Source organism: Lethenteron reissneri, chromosome 17, assembly GCF_015708825.2.
Source record: "Lethenteron reissneri isolate LAM-NWPU_2019-01 chromosome 17, ASM1570882v1, whole genome shotgun sequence".
NCBI lineage: Eukaryota > Metazoa > Chordata > Hyperoartia > Petromyzontiformes > Petromyzontidae > Lethenteron > Lethenteron reissneri.
Genome location: NC_083795.1, coordinates 9695080 through 9719800, shown reverse-complemented (window position 1 = coordinate 9719800; position 24721 = coordinate 9695080). Strand labels below are relative to the sequence as shown.

Genomic DNA, 24721 nt, shown 5'->3' with positions numbered 1-24721 from the left:
CCACTGCATAACATGCACCCCAACTGAGGGACACAGTCCCAACGCAACGGAACAACGTTTGTGCATCTGCTAATGTGGAGACGAGGGTATGTGGATCACACAAATGTTGCGAAACTCCCTTTTTGTGGATGTCGAGATACCATAAACCTGGCTTGCCAGAAGGCAGTACAGCAACATGTGGGCTAATGTCCATCGTGTGTGGGAGACAATGTTGCCCCCCTCAGGCGTGTGGGTCTTCTCCAGGTGCTTCAGTTTCCTCCTACATGTATAGTCATTAATTGACTGAAAATATTAATATACATAGAGGACCATAGATCTTGGGGAATTGTTGGCTCCGGCTCAACGCGTGGCTGCTTTCCAGCTTGTTTGCGATTCCTGACACCTGAGTCGTTCTCTCTCGTCGAGAATGAGCAAATACTGTTACAAGTTTAAATTATGATTACGATCAGCCAGGCAACTTTACCTGCAAAACAATACCACAGCTTGGAAACGATTGTGCATCTGCTATTGCACTTTGTCTACCGCTGCATCACTGCCTTCTCCCTCACCACTCTACCCTGAGCAAATGGATAGGCGGCCGGCCGTTCATGTTCGACCAGGCTGTGTGCTAGTCAGAGGTGTAAATCTTGTACTTGGTCCTCATGCACTTCTAGACTACCAGCCGTGCTGGTCAGAACTCCTCTTACAATGGGGTGATGTGCTGCTTTACAATGCATGCCCACGAGGGGTGTTACTCATGCAGTATTTGGGCTAATCCCTTATATCCAGAATTATAATTTGTATTTAGATTGGGGAAATCCGATGAGCTATGAAGCTCTTTTTCACAGATGTCCAGGTTTTCACAGGGTTTGACAGATGTCCAGTAGGCCAAGGTATAAAGGTTCAGATGATTGAAAAAATGTTTCGGATTAATCCTAAAATGTGCTACCACTTCCGTGCTTTTCCATTCACATGTAATCACCTTGGTAAAAAAAAAATATTTACATATCATTAATTTGTTTACTGATGCGAATTTATGGAAGAAAATAAAATGGTTACAATTAAAAATTTACAAAATTTAATGTAGTGCATAAAAAATGAAAAGACTTAGTATGTGTTACAAATTTAATCTGAAAATATAAAAATCCAAATTTAGGAAAAATCTGAAAATCGAATAACCAAAACGTATCCCCAATGTATAAAGTATTCCAGTACAGTACTGTACTATGGTAGGATTGGCATTTCATTGTTTTGAATTATGCTGCCACCTTGTGGAAAACACCTGCCATTTAAAACCACAGTAACATTCCCAAAATGTGCAGAAGTGACAAAAGAAACTTCATAAAAAATATGACCAAATTATTTTAATTTTACAAATAAGTTTCACATTTTTTCATAAAAGCAATGTTGAATTTGAAAAAGAACACTTTGTGAAAACAATGATTTACAAGTACAGTACATAATTGGATATAGTGACTTCAAATTTTGACTTTAAACTTTCGAGACTGCAGGAATTCATATTCTTTGGTTCTTTCGGTAAAGTCACGTAGATCGAAAAAAATAATAAATTGAATGAAAATAATAAAAAATAAAATAAAAACCACGACGTTTCCATCGCAACACAAGCAGTCGTGATGACGCCCGGTCGTGATGACGACCGCTTGTGTTGCAATCGAAACGTCATGGTTTTTGTTTTCATTTAATTTGTATTCACTTTATTTTTTATAATTTCTCTATCTACGTGACTTTACCGAAACAACCAAAGAATAAGTAACTTCAAACATACAAGTTTTTTTTTTTTTGCGAAGAAAATTTTACGGTACATTACAGAGTCTTCAAATATTAATTTGGTGAATGCTAACCTTCACCCACATTATAACAAATTAATGTGTTAATAAAGCTATCTTTTATAGTACAACTGTTTTTTTCCCCAGCATAAAACTGTTAACTTGCCAGATGTGAAGACAACCACAAAACTGTTCGCTACAACTGCACGAGGGCCAATGGGCCAGAGGGACCCAGGCGCTGGGCTACAATGAGAGGAAAATTGGACAAGGGGCTCAATTTAATTCCTTGTACCATGGCCCATGCCAACCATGCTATGCCACTGATTTACTCTATGTACCCAAAGTTGGAAATGTCACGAAAGTAAACAAATGTTATCTTGTAAATTACTGTTGGGTTCATGTTATATATTGCAAGGTTAAAATATTGAGAAGTATATTAAGTGCACCATTCAAATCAAGTTTTTCCACTTTCCATTGTAACAATGAGCAACTGATTGCAACACAGAAACATCTCACTGTAGCTGACATTTTCACAATTTCAGCATCTGTTCTGAAGCAGCCAAATGAAATAGGAAGTTTTCTGTTGCTGGTGGAAATCGGCGTTCCCGCAGTGCCTCCATGGTTATCCTTGGCTTTCCACCTTCATCAGTTGGGGCAGCTAGTGATGTCAGATGAGCCAGAAGTTCCTTTGTTTTTTGTGCAATTTCCTAAGGATAAATAAAACAATTAAAGTAGTGTTGTTAAAATTTAGATTTAAAGCTTTCGTGACTGCAGGGATTCATATTCTTAGTTCTTTTGGTAAAGTCACGTAGAAGGGAAATAATAAAATAAAAATATAAAACAATAAAAATTCTCACGACGTTTCGACTGCAACACAAGCACGTCGTGAGAATTTATATTGTTTATTATTTTTATTATTTTATTATTTCCCTTCTACGTGACTTTACCGAAAGAACCAAGAATATAGTCACCATGGGAACCTCATTTGCCAGTAAAAATATAATTGTTTTTTTATCCTTCTATCTGGCAACAAAACTGACACCTTTTTACAAGGAGTCATGTTTGCATAGACCGCAATACCTGCAGTCATAATACAAACAAAAGACATAACTCTGATAATGTGCACTGTCCTTGAAGTTGATTGGTCCACACCCGAGACAGGGAAAGCTGTCTCGGGTGTGGACCAATCAACTTCAAGGGAAAGCTGTCTCGGGTGTGGACCAATCAACTTCAAGGACAGTGCACATTATCAGAGTTATGTCTTTTCTTTGTATGACTGCAGGTATTGCGGTCTATGCAAACATGACTCATTGTAAAAAGGTGTCAGTTTTGTTGCCAGATAGAAGGGTAAAAAACCAATTATCAAGAATATAGTGTTGTTTACTTTTGGCATGTAGATGTATATACACATCAACGTATGAAACTGATCATATTATTTTGTTAAAATTATTGCGGAGCATAGGCCCGAAGACTCAAGAAGCCAGCAACAAACAGCACTATAGCAATATAAAAAAGAGCATTTGTTTAATGTTGGCAACACTGACTGGTGTATGATTAATCCATGTGTGCATGCACATTTAAATCCCTGTCCTCATTTTGAATATTTAAAACATTATTTTATTAATATTTGAAATAAGTCATGAATTACAACATATGTAATAACTTTTTTCCAAAAGACGTTGAATATATAATGTGTACACCATATTTGAGGCAAGTAGCCATTGCCACAAACAAAACCACTCTGAATTATTTCTCATTTGGGAGTTTTAGGAAATGTATAATCACGTTTTACTTCATACGATGTCTTGTGATACTCACATTTGTCCATAAAACTACACTTTTAACAGTAACTAGCTTTTTTGCCTATCCAAGGACGGGTGTATATTGCAGTAAATATGAAATATCCAATAGAAAAATTGTTCAGCTCATGATTATTAATTAAGGGGGGGGTTTCGCCATGTGGAGTGACGTCGCCCATTAATGGATATTGTGGAGGGGTTTGGCATGTGGAGTGACTTCACCAGCTCATGATTATTAATGAGGGGAGGGGTCCGGCATGTGGAGTGCGCGACCTTCTTGTGCGTTAGTCTAAATTTCCACGCGGGCATGAATATTAATGAAGGGGGGAGGCCTCTTTTGCAGTGACGTCACGCACAGATGTAGCACTGTGCTGCGTAAATTTATTTTTTACCGTCACTTTCTGTAAAGAAACGTCATATTTGCAGCTACTTTGCATATTAAATTATTTAATTCGGCTCCACCTTCCTCTGCGTTAGTGTAAAAATCCACCCACTCATGAATATTAATGAGGGGGGTGGGCCTCATGTGGTGTGACATCACGCAGGGGTGGGCCTCATGTGGAGTGACGTCACACGCAGGACACACACCAGAGGTCGCACACGGGCTTTGATTCCTTACCCGTACCCGGCCGCATCAGGGTACAAAACGGGTATCCGTACCCGTACCCAGCCGGGTACGGGTAGCCGGGTATCGGGTAGGGTACGGGTATCGGGTACCCGGTTGCGACCTCTGAGACACACACACATTCTTGGCTCATATTCGTAATGATCAAAACATCGCCGATCACATATTGTTTCCTCTTTAGGGAAGTGTTATTGACAATATACCATTAACCATGACACCTATATTGATGAATTACAAAACTCACACATCTATGATTCAAGAGGTTTTAAGGAGCAGCTAGTTAGTCCCAAGCATACCTTCACTACTTGTGCATCAGATTTTTCTGGGTCTTCTGCAGACTGCACGATAAGCAGCCCAATGTCTTTGTGCAGCTTTCCCATTGCCATGGATTCTGAAATTACAAAAAGATATCAGAGTTAATTTATCACCAACAAATATGAAAACGTTTACATAATGTATCATGTTACAAAAGCCACACATCACCTCTGGCATGTTGTTCCACCAATATCTCAGTCTCTGGAAGATTGATGAAAACATCAAATAGTTCTGTCCGGTTCTCAATCTCCACCTCCAGAAACCCTGCCACATACCCTGTAAAAACACAATTGTTTTCCACAATTTATCTCGCTACAATATTTATTATTTATTACGGTTAAAATAATTAAGTATTTATAAAATATCAACAAATATGCACACCTGGACACATTTTAAGAGCTTGTAGCTCATCTTCCTGCAAGTGAACACATGGGTAGAGAATGGACCAGTCTTGTCTGTGCCAAACCAAAGTTGGCAGTGTTCTGAGAAAACAACACAGAATAGGTCACAAACATCTTTTCAAGGCACAGACCTCTTTCTCAGCTTAAATCTTAATGAGGTCAGTGAAGGTCCCATAAAGTATGGTGTGCCTAAAGGGTAGAAAACTTTACTTATTGTTTACAGCACCTGGTAAATTCCTGCAGCACTTGAAGCTGAGGGTGGTAAACAGCCACACGCTTCCGAAGCATCAGTGCGGTGTAGATAATGATTGTTTCCAACCCAAACTGCCGCACCACCTCTAGTGAAACATGAAAGACTTAATTAATGCAGATAAATCATGAAACATTTTATAGGACCAGTCCACTCAACATTGGTGAAATAGATATGTATCTGGGGAATGCTTTAAGGAGCAAGATTAATTACGTAATGTCACAAACATAAATCACATTAAAAATTTGCTTTATCGGGTACACACATACCCTTAATTGATCCTGCTAAATACGTCTTTTTGGCCTGGTAATCCTGAACCAGGAAAGATCCATTCTCCTCCGTTTGACACAATCCTTTGGTAATCACAGAGAGGTATGCTTCCATCATGCTGGCAGGGCTACCATATTTGCAATATAACCTGAAAAATAAAAGGATATTATTTAAATGATATATATATTTGGACATACACACACACATACAGCTAAACTTTAGAAATGTGTTGAATTTCAAGGTGGCAAAGTGAATCAGGGTAATAAGCAATGATTGCTGATCCCAGCTGCCACCTGCTTAAAATTAGTTCTCTGTTCTTGGTTTTTTCGGTAAAGTCACGTAGAAGGAATATAATCTTATTATGTTTTATTTTTATTATTTTATTATTTCCCTTCTACATGACTTTACCAAAAGAACCAAGAACATGAATCCACGCAGTCACCAAAGCTTTAAATCGAAATTTGATGGTCTCTGTCCATTAATTCGATAAAATAACAGCTCTTAAAATTAAAAATACAACAAAGATTATGCTGAAGCGGGGACAGGAGGGAAGGTGTTGCCCCCTAGTGTAAATGTCGATAAGAGGTCACTTGAAGGAACCTCAGGTAGTTTGTAACATTTGGTTGGGTGATCCATTCTCTAAGACGGGAGGAGGGGGGAGAAGATGTAATTGCTTTACAAAGAGTTCCAAATAGATTGTTTATCTCATGGCATGATGTCAATAGCATAATCATGATGAAATTTGGAAATAATACAATATATTTTAAATAAAATATGACGTTGCAATATTACTTGCCTGCTGAGAATACGACTCAAAGCAGCGTACTTTTCTGGGTTAAAGTCTTTGGAGGTGAGCACAAGGCTGTACTGTCGAACCTGTTGAGTGAAAAATAACAGTGTCTTCCAATGAAATGCTTAAACTGTTTTCATTTTAGTAACAGCAGTCTTAAAGAATGCTCTACGAACACATTGCCTGCAATGACAACAGTGTGACATGTTTACTGGCCAAGTGATATATAGCGACATTAAACCTTATTGCACTGCAGTGAAAGAAAAATATTTTTACTGCATTGTCAAAAGAGAAAAACGAGACTAAACAACCAAAAGTAGAGGCAATTTGTTTCACAAAATAGGTCCATTTACACATACAAACTCTGGAAACGTGCTCATCTAACAATTTACTGTACAAATCATATTATGGAAAATTGTAATATTCTCCTGAGCAATGATGAGAAAATGTTTTTAACCATTTTGTCATCTTGATTATGGCCGTACTTTGTTCATAGTTTGCATGGTACGCATCTTTACATGTAGTGTTGGTTAAAAAACAGGGTCCACAGACGTACCTTGGGCAGAACGTCTGGGATTGTGACATCTCCAGAGGTGATGTAGTACCAAACGCGGCGGTGTTGGCCAAATATAAAAGGGTCGCGTATCTTCCCGTCTGCCGAGAGTGGACATTTCCTAAGAAGCAATGTTCGGAGTTCGCTGCTCACAGACGGGAAACACCACACCCAGAGAACATCTCCGCTGCGGTCCTTTTCTGCACGTGACAAAAGAGAATACATACTCAACATGTGCTACATTTAGTCAGCAAAATGTTACGATTTCATTCTGCACGAGTTCGGTTCAACGTGTTACATTATTAACTTTTTTTATAGAGTTTCAATGACATTCTTGATCTGAAACAAGATAATCTGCAGTTGAGAACATTCAACAGACATTGTAGAATTTACTACTATGAGCCACGAATGTCTGTTTCGCGCGTGACGTCACTCCACGTCTACCAGCCCCCTCATTAATAATCATGAACAGATGACCTCCTCCAAGTGGACACCCCCCCCGCCATTAATAATAATTAGCGGGTGACGTCACTCCACATGAGGGGGCGAGGCGCCTCCTTCCCCCTCCTCAGCGTCAACTCACAACCCTCACTATGAAGGCAGAACCCTCACGTCACGCGATCTCCGTAACGCTGTTGAGACATCGAAGTAAAAAGGACGTCATGATGAATAAGGGATTATAACCTTAAAATGAAATTGGTCTGTGTCACCGCTGCCTTATAAATTGCGCACTAATTGATGCAATGAATATCACGTCGCGGTCTGCTTTTCGCTTGCAAGTTTCAGATTTACTGCAATACACCCGTCGTCCTTGGACGGGCAAAAGGCTCGTGGCATAGATTTAGAGAGTTTTAAGTCTCAGCTTGAGTCCTCCAACATCCATACATTGGCCAGTACTGAATACGATGATTTGTGTAATTAGAAATTACTCCTCTCCTGCCTCTTCAGCAGCACATTTTTGGCTGCGCTTAAATCCAATTATATTGCACGTTCACGAATTACACTAGTCTATACCCAAAATGCTTCCAAAATAAATGTATGAGAATAGGTTTTCCCCTTTTGTTTGGCAACAAAACAGGTGTTAAGATGTTAAAACACCAAACTGAAACCTTTTGCAAGGAATCATATCTGCATTTACCACATAAACTTGCGGTCAAAATGCAAACAAAAAAACATACTCTGATAGTATATGCATTGACTTTCAAACTGATTGGTCCACACCAGAGACAGCTTTCTTTTAGACTGTCTCAATGGGCAATTTCTATAACGTGGTACAATGCAGTTCAATTCAACTTGCCACTGCATTGTATCGGCAGGCTTGATTCTGCTGGTGAAACCCTAAAAAATTAAACCGGTCTATAGTCTGTGCTTGATTAAACCCTTCTGGATAAACATTGGTCCAAGAAAGCCTGTAGACTGATCATACTAAAATGCTTTTTTTTCTATATATGTTAAATCACAATCGTCCCTTCGCACCGTTTCAAAGTCAGCGGGCAAAACAGAAGGCTGGACCACTGACACATGAACGGACGTAAATGAACGCTAAATCACTGTCAAAATTAAACAACATGCTATGACAAAATCACACGAAATGCGCCCGATCCTTTCCAACATCAGCTTTGCTAAATTGAGCCTGGATCGTGCTTGTTGTTTGTGTTACCACCAGAAATAAAACACGTGTAGCAGGCGTAAACTGCAGTAGAGGGCACAGATCGTTCGACACTTATCTAGGCCTCCTCACCAAGCCACACCGACCGGAGAGGCAAAGTATTATGGTCAAATAACCCTCATCGCCCGTATGTCCTGGAGAAGCCCTCTTCGGGATGCACTTGTGCATGTTCATATACCAAAGTCAGTGATGTCACACTCAAACAAGCAGCACGTCCCTGACTTCCTACATACAGCCCTAAGCCTGCAGGAGCTATTCGACATTCCCATGACGGAGGGGGTATTTATCATCAAAACTGATAACGATAACACAACACAACCAGTGCCTTTTGCCACAAAATGGTACAAATTTTATCCAACCCGGCCAAAGTGCTCAATTGAAGAGGGGGGGGGGGGAGGGGGGTTCCTGCTGGTTTGTGTGCCTGCATGCTCTCACCACTTGCACCACAGCATATCGTTATGAGCAACAACACTAATTGTAACAACAACAACAACAACTATGATAAAGGCAATGACTTGAATTAAATGAATAAACGGCACCGACCAATGAGCCCCGCCGACAGCACCAGCTGCACTTCCGACACCGCCATTGCACGTGACTGGCGGGGCGGGGCGAGAAGGGGAGGGGCGATAAGGGGCGGGGCGAGAAGGGGAGGGGCGGGGCGAGAAGGGGAGGGGCGGGAAGGGGAGGGGCGATAAGGGGCGAGGCGAGTAGGGGAGGGGCGGGAAGGGGCGGGAAGGGGCGGGGCGAGAAGGGGAGGGGCGGGAAGGGGAGGGGCGATAAGGGGCGAGAAGGGGCGGGGCGGGCGGGAAGGGGAGGGGCGGGGAGGGGCGGGGCGGGGAGAGGAGGGGCGGGAAGGGGAGGGGCGGGAAGGGGAGGGGCGATAAGGGGCGAGAAGGGGCGGGGGCGGAAGGGGAGGGGCGGGGAGGGGCGGGCGGGAGGGGAGGGGCGGGAAGGGGAGGGGCGGGAAGGGGAGGGGCGATAAGGGGCGAGAAGGGGCGGGGCGGAAAGGGGAGGGGCGGGGAGGGGCGGGAAGGGGAGGGGCGGGAAGGGGAGGGGCGGGAAGGGGAGGGGCGGGAAGGGGAGGGGCGGGAAGGGGAGGGGCGGGAAGGGGAGGGGCGGGAAGGGGAGGGGCGGGAAGGGGAGGGGCGGGAAGGGGAGGGGCGGGAAGGGGAAGGGCGGGAAGGGGAGGGGCCGGGCGGCCCTAACCCCTCACCACGTGACCCCCATAACCCTTTATCTCTCCCCCCCCCACACACCGACCCCCAAATTTTTTTTTTAAAAATTAATTTTTCACAAAACAACTTCAGCAAACTACTTCAAAAACCAAGGCGCTTCAAGTGACCGTATTGAATATAAAAAATAAAAATGTTAAATGGAACCCCCCTCGTATCGAGGGCGCGTCACGTGGTGCGAGCGCCGCGCCATCTTGAGACCGCCGCTGCCCTCGCGTCTCGCCGCCGCCGCCGCCTCCTCCGCCCGCGATCGTCCTGCGCTCGCTTCCCCGCATTAAAGCCGCGCTCGTCGATGTCTGTTCGCTACCGCACGTGGTGACAAGCCGACATCAGCAAACATGCCGGTGTATTTTCAAAGGCCGGAGAATGCCCTCAAGCGGGCCAACGGTGAGGAGGAGGATGCGGTGGCGGCATCGTGGTCTAGCTTAGGCTGCGGCCTGGCTTCTCCCACCCCCCTCCCTCCCTCCTCTCCACTCCTCTTCATCACCACATTTCCCCTTCGCTCGCTTTCGAGCGCAACAAGATGCGCTGTTTTTTTTATTCGGACGCGTTTAATTTGCACGCACATACCCTTTAAGTGCAACGTTTTAAAGGGATCGCCAGACTCGGGAGTCTGAAGGCTCCGGCCTGTGGTTCCCTCCACTCGCCGCCCATCCCCCTCGCTCACCTTTCCCTCTGTCTCTCAAAAGATGAACTGCTGATTTACTTTATACGCGCGAGAAACGTACGTAACAATGTTTAAATGATCCCCCCCCAGCCTTCGGGTGGTTTGTGCATGCAGCAAGCGGTGTCCGCGTGTTCCATATGGGAGCAGTGAAAGTGCCCCCTTGTTCCCTTTGCTGGCAGCCACGTTCACTCCGTGGCGTGAAATGAAAACCTTTGCAATGTGAACAGCAGTCAAGAGACTTGACGTGTAGGCGGTGTTGCTTGTGCCATGTCAATCATTCCTAGTAGCGTATATACTGGACGTTACCCGTTACTATGGCCGGGCGCGAGTAAATCCGTCGTGTAATCATTGATTTGCCACAAATTGGTAATGGTGCAATCCTGAAAAAAATACTAAACAGCGTGAAATGCAACGGCATTTAAAAATACTGTATAGAAACGGTATGAATGTCTTTGAGGCGTTTTACCATAGGTGCGAATTCGAGACATTGGTGACAGCAGATGAAAATGATCAATCCCGGAATAAAGGGCTTCTCTAATTCACGTGATTTAAATAAGTAGGCGTCGGTAGGATAAAACATGACCAAAGAATGTTATTGTTTGGGTGCGTTCATCTAGCGATGCCATGGATTAGAAACATTTGACACTGAAAAGTATCACATGGAGCAAAAGGCAGGATTCGTAAAGCTTGTCGAAATGATGTATTGTACAACTCATGGCCAATCCACTGCTGGATGAAGGCCTAACTACGCCGTCTCGGTACTAGGTTTGACCATACTTGACGATAATTTGTGCAGGTTGGTGAAGGGAGGAGGTAGCCAAGCCCGTTTATTAAACTGATTATATGGAATCGAGCAAGGGTTCTTAGTTGACTGCATTATCCGCCATTGCCGCGCCACCCCACGCGCACATGGAACCACAATGAGAGTTAATGAAACACGTGGGTCAAAAGGCATACAACTAGGGGAGTCTTCCAATTAGCACGGTTGGCTACGTACGGTGCGAAAGAAGTTTAACGTACAAGTTGGGCTTGTGCAGTACTGTACAGATTGCTAAGAGGGATTATGCACAAACTGGTCATGGAATGGCAGCCAAAGGGAAAAGACTACGCCTGATAACAAACATTGTGAACATGGCTCATGCAGGAGTTGGATTGTGACATCTCTGGACCATAAGGGATGGTAATAACGTGGGAAGGTTATCCAGCGGTGGATAGATCATGACTGTTCTTAACAGGGTGGAGAGCCCTTGATTCAATAGTGGCTAAACTATAGTTGTTGGTGCTCCCCAACATCTGGGTGTTTGTGTTGCCCATCTTTCCACGGTGTCCAGACTTAACGGTTATAAAAATTGCACAACCAACCATGGCAGTTGATTGTGAATCGAGTGCCATATGCAATGATTGACATTTTTGGACCATCTTAATACTTTTGAGCTGAAATTGTTTTACTGTTTGCAAAACCGTTTTGTGCTCACACCTTGATGTAATGTTGATTTTTATAGCAATGGTATTGGTGAGTTAAGCCTGCTACATTATTTGGTGGTCATATGTACATTTAAACCTACACTTTACATACCAATTATTGACAACTTAACTCGGTGTTGTATTACTCTGTTGGTACATTCACAAATCATGGTACAAATCAAATATTTGTGTGTCATTTTCCTTTTACTGCTGTACAGAGTTTTTGGAGGTGGGAAAGAGGCAGCCTGCTTTAGATGTCCTGTATGATGTGATAAAGAGCAAAAAGCATCGAACATGGCAAAAGATCCACGAGCCCATCATGCTGAAGTACCTGGAGTTGTGTGTGGACCTGCGCAAGAGTCACCTGGCCAAAGAGGGACTCTACCAGTACAAGAACATCTGTCAGCAGGTATAAAAAAAAAGCATTCGAATAAATGTTTAATCATGCATGACACAGTGTAGGTTTACCATATATTAAACCGATATTTCCATATTTTATCGATGTAGGTTAACATCAAGTCTCTGGAGGATGTGGTGAGAGCATATCTAAAGTTGGCAGAAGAGAAGACTGAAGCTGCAAAGGAGGAATCTCAGCAGATGGTGCTGGATATTGAAGATCTTGATCAGATTCAAACCCCCGAAAGGTACCTTATTCAATATTCGCATGATAAGACCTGTGCAGAATTGTAATGCTTTTCCTTGCAAGTGAATATAAATTTTAAGGAAGAAAGAAATGCATATTTTTTAATATAACCCCTCTAAAGAGCTTTTGGTCAAACACTTGAGTAAATATTGCGTGTGTGGTGCAGCGTTTTGTTGAGTGCTGTCAGTGGTGAAGACACCCAAGATCGAACGGATCGTCTCCTGCTTACGCCATGGGTCAAGTTTCTGTGGGAATCGTACCGCCAGTGCCTGGATCTCTTGCGAAACAACTCGCGCGTGGAACGTCTCTACCAGGACATTGCCCAACAGGGTATTTTGATTAACTTGACTTTTTATGCAAACGGCAAGATACCTGTAAAATAACTGTTGAAATCACGTTTGTAGTACTTGCCAACATAAATTAATGTTGATCTTGTTTCCTTATCTAATCAGCTTTCAGATTCTGCCTGCAGTACACACGAAAAGCAGAATTCCGTAAGTTATGCGACAACTTGCGTATGCACCTCAGCCAGATTCAGCGCCACCATAACCAGAGCACAGCCATCAATCTGAACAACCCGGAGAGCCAGGCCATGCACCTGGAGACAAGGCTGGTGCAGCTGGATAGTGCCATCAGCATGGAGCTGTGGCAGGTATGCTAATATCTGTATTTTTCCCAGTGCAAGATGAATAACATTGATGTTTACATTTGTTTTGAAGTACCACAGATAACATTTTTGCCAGTATTACAATATGTATAATTTCATTGTATTGTCTTGTCTTGATTATGCAGGAAGCATTTAAGGCCGTTGAAGATATCCATGGGCTCTTCTCACTGTCCAAGAAACCCCCGAAGCCCCAACTAATGGCCAACTATTACCAGAAAGTTTCTATGGTGTTCTGGAAGTCTGGCAATGCTCTCTTTCATGCTTGCACACTCCACCGTCTTTTTCATCTCTCCCGTGAGATGCGAAAGAATCTCACTCAAGACGAAATGCAAAGGTCAGGCATCAAACATATAAATATATTTACCAAGTTATTAGCAATGCAGTATATTTTTTAGTTGGTGCCATTAAACCATGTTTGCCATGTTCGTTATTCCCAACAGAATGGCCACCCGTGTGCTGCTAGCCACACTCTCCATTCCTCTTACTCCCGAGCGCACAGACATTGCTCGCCTGTTAGACATGGATGGGATCATCGTTGAAAAGCAGCGTCGCCTTTCAAGTCTATTGGGACTTCAGAGTCCTCCCACTCGTCAGTCCCTCATTAATGACATGGTATGCAACATACCACCCACCCGTACGACCTACATGTGCAACCCTCTTGTCAATTACCTGTGAATTTAATCCCCCCCCCCCCCACACACTTCTGAGGATCATGAGTGTTACGACTATTTCTTAGCATGCTGACCAATGCAGGATTTTGAAGGCAGGGGAGCTTAGAAGTATAGTACAATAAAATATTTTTTCAGCTATCTTCTGCTGACCACCACATAGATCTGCAGCCACTTATGACAACCCTGGTGTGTGCATGGTGGTCACCCTTCCAAGCACTATCGAGTCGCAATCAAACCTGCTCAGCTTTCAAAATATGAAACTGGGTACATGTCGGGTAATTTTGTCATACGCTGTACATGTGCATTGCAAATAAGTTAAGAACTTGATCATATTTATTGTTTTTTATATATGTTGGCATTTACCCTGGCATATGCACATTTTATTCTCATGCTCTTAGTACTCTTGGGAGCCATGATATATCTTTTGTGCAAGATCAATAACGTTGGTAAATTAACAGCCTAGCTTTGTTCACTAGCTAGAGCTGTCAGTCACCTTCGGATAGTATTTAGTAATTTTATTGTCATCATGAGAGGACTTTAACATAGTAAAGATGGTGCTTTCAATTCAGATGGAAAGTGATGAAATGGTGCATTTACATAATTATCTTAATGTTCTATGTTAATGTTCTTCCGCAGGTGCGATTCAATGTGATTCAGTACGTTGTGCCAGAAGTGAAAGACTTGTACAACTGGTTGGAGGTTGACTTTCACCCGCTGAAACTATCTGGGCGTGTCACAAAGGTTTGACAGCTTGATTTTTTTAATCCTTTATATTAAGTTCACTTGTGCGCTTACGACCGTGCAAATCTTTCGGTCGTTTTTTAACCCACTTCCCGTGATCCAATCGAGCTGACATTTTCCACACAGACTCGTGCGTGACAATTAATTTTCGTGAATTTTTTTCCAAAATTTTACACTTTTTAGGAAAAAAAATGTATATGTAATTACCAATTGCTTAATGGTGGCAGGCAATCATCTGACCCATAGGTGGCAGCCATCTCAAGCCAGAGGACGAGAGGACTCTAGCCGCCACGCATATAAAGGATTTATAGTGAAAAACTTTGTTTTTATGGGTTAATTTTTTACAGTCAAAAACATACCCTAGCATAGCATGTATATACACTCTCAAATACGATCAAAAGAGTTCCAAACACGTGTTATTTTAGGTCAATTTTACATTTCTGTGTTTCTCTTATTTTACAAATGATAAACACCTTACAAACTATACTCTACACAATAAATTTTGCTTCACAGTAATAGCACATATCATTGTCCTGCTCCCTCAATGTGGGAGTAGCGATATTTCTAATGTGCTAGAGAAAATTTGTTGGTTAATTAACAGCTTGGTTAATTTTTTATGATCAATGCTGTCAGTCACCTTCATACACTTCCCACATTTACAAGAAAAATATTGAAAACCATACCAATATATTAAAATGAAATTCAGGGTTTCAGATTTAATTGAGGGATAAATCGGTTTTTTTCCTGACCATATTTTTTAGAATTATTATTTTCTTGATGGTTTCCTCATTTCATTAGTAAAACTCCCTAACAGCATATCGTTTGCATAGTAGCAAGTAACAATATTAAACATTTAAATGCACATGTTTTTTCAAAATCCATCTTAATGAGTTGCATGCCTTGTGTTCATACAATTTGTCATGTTTGTATTTAAAGGTGCTAAACTGGCTTAAAGATCAGTCGGATAAAGAACAAGAACTGCAGCATTATGTCAATCTCCTTCAAAACAACACGATCCTCCGCTTACTCCAGCAGGTTGGTTGTCAAAGAACTGCTACATGTTAACTTAGGAACCGTTTATAAAATGTAGTTATTGATACAAGTTCTTTTGGTCTTTCGGTAAAGTCACGTAGATAGGTTCAAATGAATAAAAATAAACAAAAAACTACGACGTTTCGATCACAGGCGGTCGTCATCAGGAGGCTTTCTTTCTTCTGATGACGATCACTTGTGTTATGATCGAAACGTCGTCGTTTTTTGTTTCGTTTTTATTAATTTGAACCTATGTATGTGACTTTCCCGAAAGACCCAAAGAATATGAATTCCTGCAGTCACGAATGCTTTAAGTCAAGATTTATTGATACAAGCTTAACGTTTGCTATTCTTGCAGGTGGCCCAAGTGTATCAGGGCATTGAGTTCAGTCGGCTGGCATCTCTTGTGCCCTTCATTGACCCTTTTTCACTTGAGAGAATCATCGTTGATGCTGCCCGCCACTGTGATCTGCAGGTAAATATTTTCACCACACGATTGAACAATTGCTTGAACAATGTAGATGTGTGGAAAGAGGCTAATGGGTCTAATTCTCGTAATCACTCTCCCTTTAAGAACAGAAGAATGAGGCATTTCATGATTTGAGCTATTTAAGTAGTGTATCATTTTTTATAAATGTTTCTGAATTTGAACTTATACTAATACTTTTTTATTTTACTAAACTTTTTTATTTAGCAGGTAAGGCCTCTGGCCGCCTCATTTTTGCTCAGGCCTTCTGAAAGGCTCTTATAATTTAGTTGACGGCAAACAAAACGCCGGGCTTTTATAATAGAAGTGATCTGGCCACAAATGATAGCTGAACTAAGTGTCTTATGTGGAAATTTATAGCAGCCAAATACTCTAAACGCACATTTCTAAATGTGGAGGGAAAAACGGAGGACTTGGATAAAAATCCACGCAACCACGGGTAGAAAATGCAAACTCCAAATGCATAGACTTCAGGGTCTGGAACGAACTGACGTCTTCCTGTATACAAGGCGAGGTAGTTAACACCTCTCTACTTTGGCACCCAACCAACAGCAGCCACAGTTATCCCTTCTGGTCTGGCAACATTGCCATTTTTCCTGCTGCTTAAAGTGTGGCATATGGAACTTCCTCATATATATGGTAAGGTTTTATCCAGAAGATGATTTATATTGGCTGTTGGTATGCGTGGTTTGCTACTCTTAGGTGCGCTTGGACCACAGTAAACGAACACTGAGCTTCGGATCGGACCTCAACTACTCTCCAAGAGATGATGCCCCCACAGGCCCATACCTGCAGCCCATGCCATCGGACCAGATTCGAAATCAACTGACTGCAATGTCCTCCTGCTTGACCCGTGCCCTTGACATTATCAAACCTCCTAACATTCTGGTAAGTGTGCCAAAAACCGAGTCGGCATATTATTGTAAATGCATATGGCAATTGAGACACAGAGAATCTTAAACTGGAACGATTTCTTCATTCTGCATATATGTATAAATAAGTGATTTACTTGCAGCTGTCAAGATTGGCATTTGTTTGCACTCTAGTTTTGTTTATTAATCAACATTGTCTTACATTAGACCGAGAAAGAAGAGCAGAAGCAACAGGCTGTGATGGCATATCTCAAGAATTCCAAAAAGGAGCACCTGCGGATCCTAGGGCGGCGACAGACTATCGAAGAGCGCAAGGAACGCCTGGAGAGCTTGAACGTGGCCCGGGAGCGCAAGGAGCAGGAGCAACGCGAGGCGGTGTTGCAGAAGATACGGCAGGAGGAAGAGGAGCGACTCAAGAAGGAAGCGCGTGAACGAGAGAACCAGCGCATAATGCAGGAGCACGAGAGCATCAAGCGCAAACATGTTCGGGAGCGTCTGGAGCAGATCAAGAAGACTGAACTTGGAGCCAAAGCCCTCAAAGACCTTGATATTGAGGTGCGTGTGTGTGCAATGAATTTGAATAATCACTTGTGTATGTCGATTTTGTAGTACTCTGTAAGTCTGCAGTTTACATTATCGGCTGTTTCTTATAAAATGTTAATGTGTTATCCCTATGCTTTTGTTCAGAATCTTGATGAACTTGATCCTGACTTCATTATGGCCAAGCAAGTTGAGCAGCTTGAAAAGGAAAAGAAAGAGCTTCAAGAGCGTTTGAAAAACCAGGAGAAAAAGGTACAGTTAATCGAAGGCAACTAAATCTGATGTTTTTTTTGTTAATTTAACACGTAAGTTGTTCGTTCATGTCAGGCTCACTATTTGTACATTATAATTAATTTCTTTCCCTGATTAGATTGACTATTTTGAGAGAGCCAAACGTGTCGAGGAGGTTCCATTGCTGAAGAAGGCTTTTGAAGAGCAGCGCATTAAGGACATGGAGTTCTGGGAGCAGCAAGAAGATGAGAGGGTGAATATATGAGTTTTTAATTTGTTATTGCCGAATTAAAAATGTTGCTCATGTGAATACACAATCTAAATAATGATGTTTATTTTTTAAGATTTCAACTGTGAAATTGGAGCGAGAAAAGGCGCTGGAGAACAAGAACAGGATGATTCGCATGCAAGAGGACAAGGATTCATTCTTGTCAGGCTTGAAATCCTCACGCCGTGCCATCTACTTGGTATGCACTATACATGCTTTTGTCAGCTGATGTAAATGTGAAACCGTGCCTAAATACACTGGCAAATGCCAACTATGATATCATTTGTTTTGGAGTTGCATTATGTTTTAAACATATGAGTTGGCGGTAAAAGCCTGTTTTGAAGTGGAGAGAAAATTCAGGCATTACATTTCTGACTAATTTATTTTGTTCATACTCCAGGCCAAATTTAAGGTGTTTGAAGAGCGCATGGAAGAAGAGCGGACAAAACGCCTTGCTGAACGAAAAGTGCAAAGGAAGGAAGATCGCAGACTCAAATTTCACCGAGAAAGAGAAGAAGAAGCACAGAGAATTCACGATGAGCAACTTAAAAAAGGTGTCCGTTTTGCTCTGCACTCGGAGGGGGCAGCATCTCGGCATGTCGTCGTTCATGAAATGTAATTAATTATTTGAAATGAGAACTGGCTTGGGCTTACATATTAAAACAAAGCAAAACTTTAATTTTTCACGTGGACATTTTTGCAGAGCGAGATGAGGCAGAAAGGATTGAGCGTGAGAAGCGCGAGGAAGAGGAGCGCGAGTACCAAGAGCAGATTCAAAAACTGGAGGAGCAAGCGAGAAAGCGGAGACAGAAAGAATTAGAAATCGAAGAGCGGGAGCGGAAACGAGAGATGGGAGAATCAAAACGGGTACCCGTGAGTTTTTAAATAATTACAAGCAACATGAATCCTTTTATGGAAGAGACGAGCTTTAAGAGCTTTAACGTGTTTGTTTTTCATGTGCAGGATGGAGATGGAGGTCGATGGGGTGAGAGAGATTCGGAATGGCGACGTGATATTCCTGCAGACCGTGATGATTTACCCAAGCGTCCAGTTGATGATGGGTCAGTAAGCTCTTACTAAATATATCATTCTAAATAGAAGGCACTAGGCATTTTGGTGATGGTTATGTGGGAATGTGATGAAGTTAGAACAATATTTTGTTGCTTTTATTTAAAACGAGCTTCATAAGATATAATCTCAACTTAGTAGTTTCTCTTATTTTTGTGAAAAATATACAGTTGCATAGCGGAATGATTTCACTTATTATTGGTCCTGTGTACAGTGAGAGGGATTGGCGTCCCCGTGGTGGCGACGATGACCGTTCATTCCGCCGCCGGGACGAAGAACGCATGCCCCCTCGGCGAGATTTTGAGAAGCCGATAAGGCGCGATCTGGAAGATAGGTCTATGAGGCGTGATGCCGATGAAAAACCGCCACTGCCCCTTCGTCGTGATGGTGAGGACAAGCCACCAGCTCGCTGGGGCCGCAACGATGATGAGCGCCCCGCTCCGTCATCGCGTTGGGAGGATGAGAAGCCAGCGCCGCGTCGTGTCGAGTCTCCGTTCCGCCAGGACGAAGAGAGGGCACCACGAGGATGGAATGAGGATGCCAAGGGTGAATCTGATAAACCTCTCTCTGCCTGGAAACCTGCTGTCAAGCCGGGTGAGGACTTTTTCCTGATGGCAACATTTTGTGAATTATTAGTATTGATAAGATGTGATTTGTATTTTGGGGGGTATGTTCTTTAGTATTTATACAAATTGTAACGAGCAGCAACCCAAATTGTAATGCACCTTAATGGCAGAGGTGTATACATTTCTGTTTGTCCTTGCATTGGCCAGGTGGGTGGCGTGACCGTGAGAAAGCGCGTGATGAGGTGTGGAAGCCCCCTCGCGAGGGGTCACAGTCGGCGGATGGTGATGGAGAAGAACCGGCTGAACGCGAAGAGGGCGAGGAAGACAAATTCGGTGACCATGAAGCAAAAACCAAGGACCGCGATCACTTTGCGGACCGCGAACAAGCACCGCCCGAACGTGCACCCGAACGTGCCCCCGAACGTGCCCCCGAACGAGCCCCCGAACGAGCCCCCGAACGTGCGCCAGAACGAGCCCCAGAACGTGTGCCCGAACGTGCGCTCGAACGAGCCCCCGAACGAGCCCCAGAACGAGCCCCAGAACGTGCCCCAGAACGTGCCCCAGAACGTGCCCCAGAACGTGCCCCAGAACGAGCCCCAGAACGAGCCCCAGAACGAGCCCCAGAACGAGCGCCAGAACGAGACCGCTTTGGGGACCGAGATCGCTTTGGGGACCGCGACCGCTTCGGGGACCGCGACCGCTTCGGGGACCGCGACCGCTTCGGGGACCGCGACCGCTTTGGCGACAGAGACCGCTTTGGCGACAGAGACCGCTTTGGCGACAGAGACCGCCGTCCACCAAGGTATGCATTTTCATTTCCATATTGGTGACTAGTTGTGTACCCGTTGTTTTTTCCACTTAGCTCACTTATAGTATAGCAACTCATAGTGCGCATCTTAATAAAATGGTATTCATATTATGTTTAGCTTCGCAATGTAGCTGCATCGGTTATTAAATGTGAGTTTACAAGTCATGATTTATTTCAAGTAACAACATGATTAGATCACCAGCACTCAGCCATGGCAGGTTTTGAAAGCTTTTATTTTTTCATCTGCTGTGATTTAGCAATCATTGGTTGCCTGCAGGTAGGGAATGTGGTGGTGGTTAGCAATTTGGTGTTGGTGTGCTGTGACAGCCTTATTACCCAGCTCCAGATCACATTCCAGTAATTAATCCGAGCTGCTGCTAATGAGACTCTCATTTGCTTGTCCTGGCTTGTGATGCACTTCCTTTGCATTGCAATCATTGGACCTCATTGAGGGAAGGTATTTTTCAAGATGTGGTACAATTGCACTTGGGGTGATTTATATTTTAAAATACTGATGAACATTCGGACGATCCAATGAACATACTCTCTGTAATAGTTGCAGTCGCAATATGTTTTTATAGCACTTTGAAAAATGCTTTTTTAGTACCCTGGCCAAGCCAAATGTACTGCATAAACTAGTTTTTTATCCCCATTTGACTGTAGGATTTAGCAAAACGTGTCATTATATTATAGAAAATTTGTATCTTTGTTTAAGCAAATTCATATTTAACCAACTTTGCATAGATGAACATGCTGCATAAGTATTGTATGGCATTGATACCCATCACATTACACTGATTGCTTAAATGTTTTCTTAATTAATGGCCATGACTTGTCCATATTTTTTCTCCCTGGTTTCTGTTCTGTTTTTACATTTTACATTTCATGTACATTATGAAACATGAAGGAAATGTTGTAAGCTCTACATGCGGCTGCTTAATTTTGTGCCAGCTTACATAAAATATCAACTCGTTTGTCCTATGGGGGTTGTTTGAAAACTCTCAAACTCGGTCAACCTTGAAAGCTGCACTGATGGGAGATAAGGGAAAATAAATACTTGGACAGTCAATTGATAAAACCCACATGTTATGCTCTGCTTGTCCAACCAAGCTAAATAAGGTCACTTTAGCTCTATCTTATGAATTTGATAAGATAGTTGAAACCTTCAAACTTATCTTTGTGTTAAGGCTTTTACAGAAACGATTACACAATTATATAAACATAAATCTTGCATTTGTACGTAAGACATGCCGTGCCATCTTGGGATCTTTGCGGGAAATGTCAACTTTGCATGAACAAACTATGACTTACTGATGATGATGACTAATACTTCACTTTAATGTCTTGTGATTAAAATATACAGAGAGGAAGGAGGAGGAAGTGTATGGCGGAGGCCTGGTACAGAGGATTCTCAGGCTTCCGCCGGTTGGAGGGACCTTCCAAAGCGTGACGATGGTGAGAGAGATCGAGATATTCCACGTCGGGAGCCACTTGACAGGGAGAGGCGTGGCCCACCACCAGTCCGAGGGGGAGACTGGGAAGACCAAAGGGGTGCACCGCCACCCAGAGCAGATCGCGATGAAGGTGAGCAGAACCATAAAATATTGTTGGCATTTGGTGGTATTCGTACATAAGCTTTGGAATCACCTTTGAGAATGGTGTGTGTACATGGCTGCCCTTTGATATACAATACTTGGTCAGAAGTGTCGAATTTCATGCTTAATTCCAAAATTGGCACTAGGAATGCAGAGTACATATGACATTTAAATTTAATGCCAACTAACACCCAAAGCATTTTAGCAGTACAGTTTCAATTGGCTTGACCAGAAACACAAATGCGGGTGGTGAAACAGTGGTCGTGTGATCCTCGGGCCCGTGAGAGGCCATTCGGTAATAAACTCCTTTAAAAAGTTTTTTTAAACGGTTTTATTTTAAAGTACACTAAAAAGTAAATAACTCGATTGGACAATGGGAAGTGGATGACATCTTGATGACAAGAAACATGCGGGGCTTGCTTTTTATGCGAACCGATTCCACACTTTAGGGACCACGGCGTTTTTCACCTACACAAAAATATATAATTAATTGATGAATTGATGCCGATTTTAATACAGGCGTGCATTGTCACCGGATCTGAGTACGTGTGCAAAATTTGGAATTGATTGGACAACAGAAAGTAGACTAACTTTTGATTTCAAGATTTGACCGACACAGGAGTCAAGTTAAGTAAAACCGTTGAAAAAAGTGTATTTGTTTCTTTTGTAACTCAGTATTTTCATACAATACAATGTTACATTGAAATAATATAAAAGCTAGTTAATGCCTACCTCTAAAGGTAGTTTTTCGACAAAACAGGATATATCTAATTTAATAATGATTTTTTATTAATGTTGCATTTTATTACCTAAAAGTAGATTTTCTCACTTGGTGTCAAAATGGGTTGCTTAAATTACTCAAATGCTAAAACATCTTTTGTGGCGTTAATAAACACCATTGTTGTGTAATCATATACTTTTTGATACAATGCAATTTGTATGATCATATGAGGGTCTTGGATCCAAATAATGGGTCAAATATATTGTTACCTGCTCCATAGCACTCCTTCCCCTGTAACCCACTTCTCACGTCTTCATGTTTCAAGGCGTGTGGCGGCGATCCGAAGACCGACGTGAAGACGGGGATAGGGATGCCCCCCGCCGAGCGCCTTTCGTGGGCCGAGATGGTGACCGGGATCGTGAGCGCGTTGAAAGGGAGAAGCCTGCACCACGCAAAGAGCTTCGCGAGGTTCCGGCCTCTGCTGCTCCTGCAGCTGCTGCTGCTGCACCTCCGAAGCGCCCAGTCCGCAATGAGACGGATGACGATGGCTGGACAACTGTCCGCCGCTAAAGCCACATTTCCACACAACCGTATAATTGGTTTTGGTTTTGAGTTGTGAGATTTCTTTATCCAAAGCATGCACAGAAATGTTTTTGGACAACGTCCAATGTAATACTAAATTCCAAAATTGGCCCCATACACTTCAAAAAAGATTACATTGTTTTGTTTAAAATCTGTTGTTTTTCTGAATTTGATAGAAGCAAATTATTGCAGCCTCAGAATTAATCAAATGGAGTATATGCTTTGCTTGTGAAAGGCACAAAATGCATAAATATAAAATCTGCATGCACCTCAACAGTGTGATTTGTGTTCTTGCCATGCAATTATATCAGGCTGCCTATCCATTGTGATTATAGGCTTCATTTTAGATATTTATTCAAACTGAAGCTTTTGAAAATGTAACAAGATATAGCTGTGTGTACAGGATTTTAGACTGATAAAATGGCTTAAGTTTGAAAATAGTACCATTCATTCTGGGGATTGACTATTGAAAAGCTGGTCAAACAGGATAAAACCTGACCCTTAACCCAATGTCTTTCAATTTTAAGCTTAACATTTTCCTCAAGCATAAGTAGCGTATCAACCATTTGTTAGAATTGCAGATTATCATGTTGAAGTATGGCTTTATTATTTTTGAGTAATTAAAGCCAAATTAAATTTAAGATTGGAAAATTAGCTTGCAAGGTTAAATGTATTCAATATTATGTGCATTTAACAATTATAATCTTTGCCCTGTTGTCATTTCTGATGCATTAAGTTAAAATGTATTCTCGTGGAAAACTTGACTTTGTTGGTTATAAACACAGTCGTGTGGATTGGAAGCCCAGAGCATTTTCATGATTTACTCTCCTTAGTTGTGTGGAAGTTTAATACTAAAACCAATAAAAACAAAGGTCTTGAGCAATAGCCTTTAGTGTTTTCATTTTTCTGTTGTGCTGCAGCTTCACAGTGTGAATATATCCTCATCGTGGGATAAAAGACGACTGATTATTCTATGGATCGAGTTAATGTACTCTGGCTCAAGTTTACATAACACTCGTGGGTTATTTTCCAAATCACATGCTTATCTGGTTTTGTGGCTCTCTGTTTCATATCAAGACTTTCCGACATTTAGCAGACAGGTGTGCCTTTCTTAATAGATGGGAAGATGTGGTTTGTTAGGCATGAGAGTTGCCAAATCTTCAAGCCCTAGTGTGCCTGCATTGGCCTAGTTAAAATTGTATGAAATTGGTGTGTGTGGACCAATACATTGCATAATGCTAACGCTTCCCACATTTGGAAAGGCCTAATTTCCTTAGTAACCAATATCTTGCAGGTTAACAGCTTGAGTTTACATTAAGTAAACATCCCAAGTTGAGATCGCAGTTATATTGCAATTTCATAATTTCCAAAAATTAGTATGGCCAAATTGCTGTTTGAGATGCATTAATCCAAGTTGTTTTTAGT

At 42.3% G+C, this 24721-nt stretch overlaps 2 protein-coding genes and 1 non-coding gene across 4 annotated transcripts; 2 read left to right on the top strand and 1 right to left on the bottom strand.

The window, feature by feature from the left end:
* Positions 1-1323: 1323 nt before the first annotated feature.
* On the bottom strand, positions 1324-9078 carry DENND10 (DENN domain containing 10). The gene is made up of 9 exons (XM_061553089.1): positions 8982-9078; positions 6773-6969; positions 6223-6302; positions 5426-5574; positions 5133-5244; positions 4887-4987; positions 4674-4781; positions 4487-4581; positions 1324-2473 (listed from the first exon to the last, which is right to left on the bottom strand). The coding sequence occupies exons 1-9, from the start codon at positions 9025-9027 to the stop codon at positions 2297-2299; spliced, it is 1065 nt and encodes a 354-aa protein (XP_061409073.1). The 5' UTR covers positions 9028-9078; the 3' UTR covers positions 1324-2296.
* Positions 9079-9854: 776 nt separating this feature from the next.
* Positions 9855-24175, top strand: EIF3A (eukaryotic translation initiation factor 3 subunit A). Of its 2 annotated transcripts, none has more exons than XM_061553087.1 (22): positions 9855-10060; positions 12023-12213; positions 12312-12448; positions 12614-12777; positions 12900-13099; positions 13240-13448; positions 13555-13726; positions 14422-14526; positions 15463-15561; positions 15917-16033; positions 16748-16933; positions 17125-17472; positions 17605-17709; positions 17828-17941; positions 18033-18155; positions 18357-18510; positions 18660-18823; positions 18920-19017; positions 19239-19618; positions 19798-20392; positions 21762-21982; positions 23040-24175. In XM_061553087.1, the coding sequence occupies exons 1-22, from the start codon at positions 10012-10014 to the stop codon at positions 23282-23284; spliced, it is 4176 nt and encodes a 1391-aa protein (XP_061409071.1). In that variant the 5' UTR covers positions 9855-10011; the 3' UTR covers positions 23285-24175. The 2 variants fall into 2 exon arrangements, with proteins under 2 accessions (XP_061409071.1, XP_061409069.1); XM_061553085.1 differs by having other exon boundaries at positions 18660-18829.
* LOC133343568 (small nucleolar RNA SNORA19) lies at positions 15043-15175 on the top strand. Its single transcript, XR_009755259.1, has one exon. It is a non-coding gene; the product is annotated as a small nucleolar RNA SNORA19 (small nucleolar RNA).
* Positions 24176-24721: the final 546 nt, after the last annotated feature.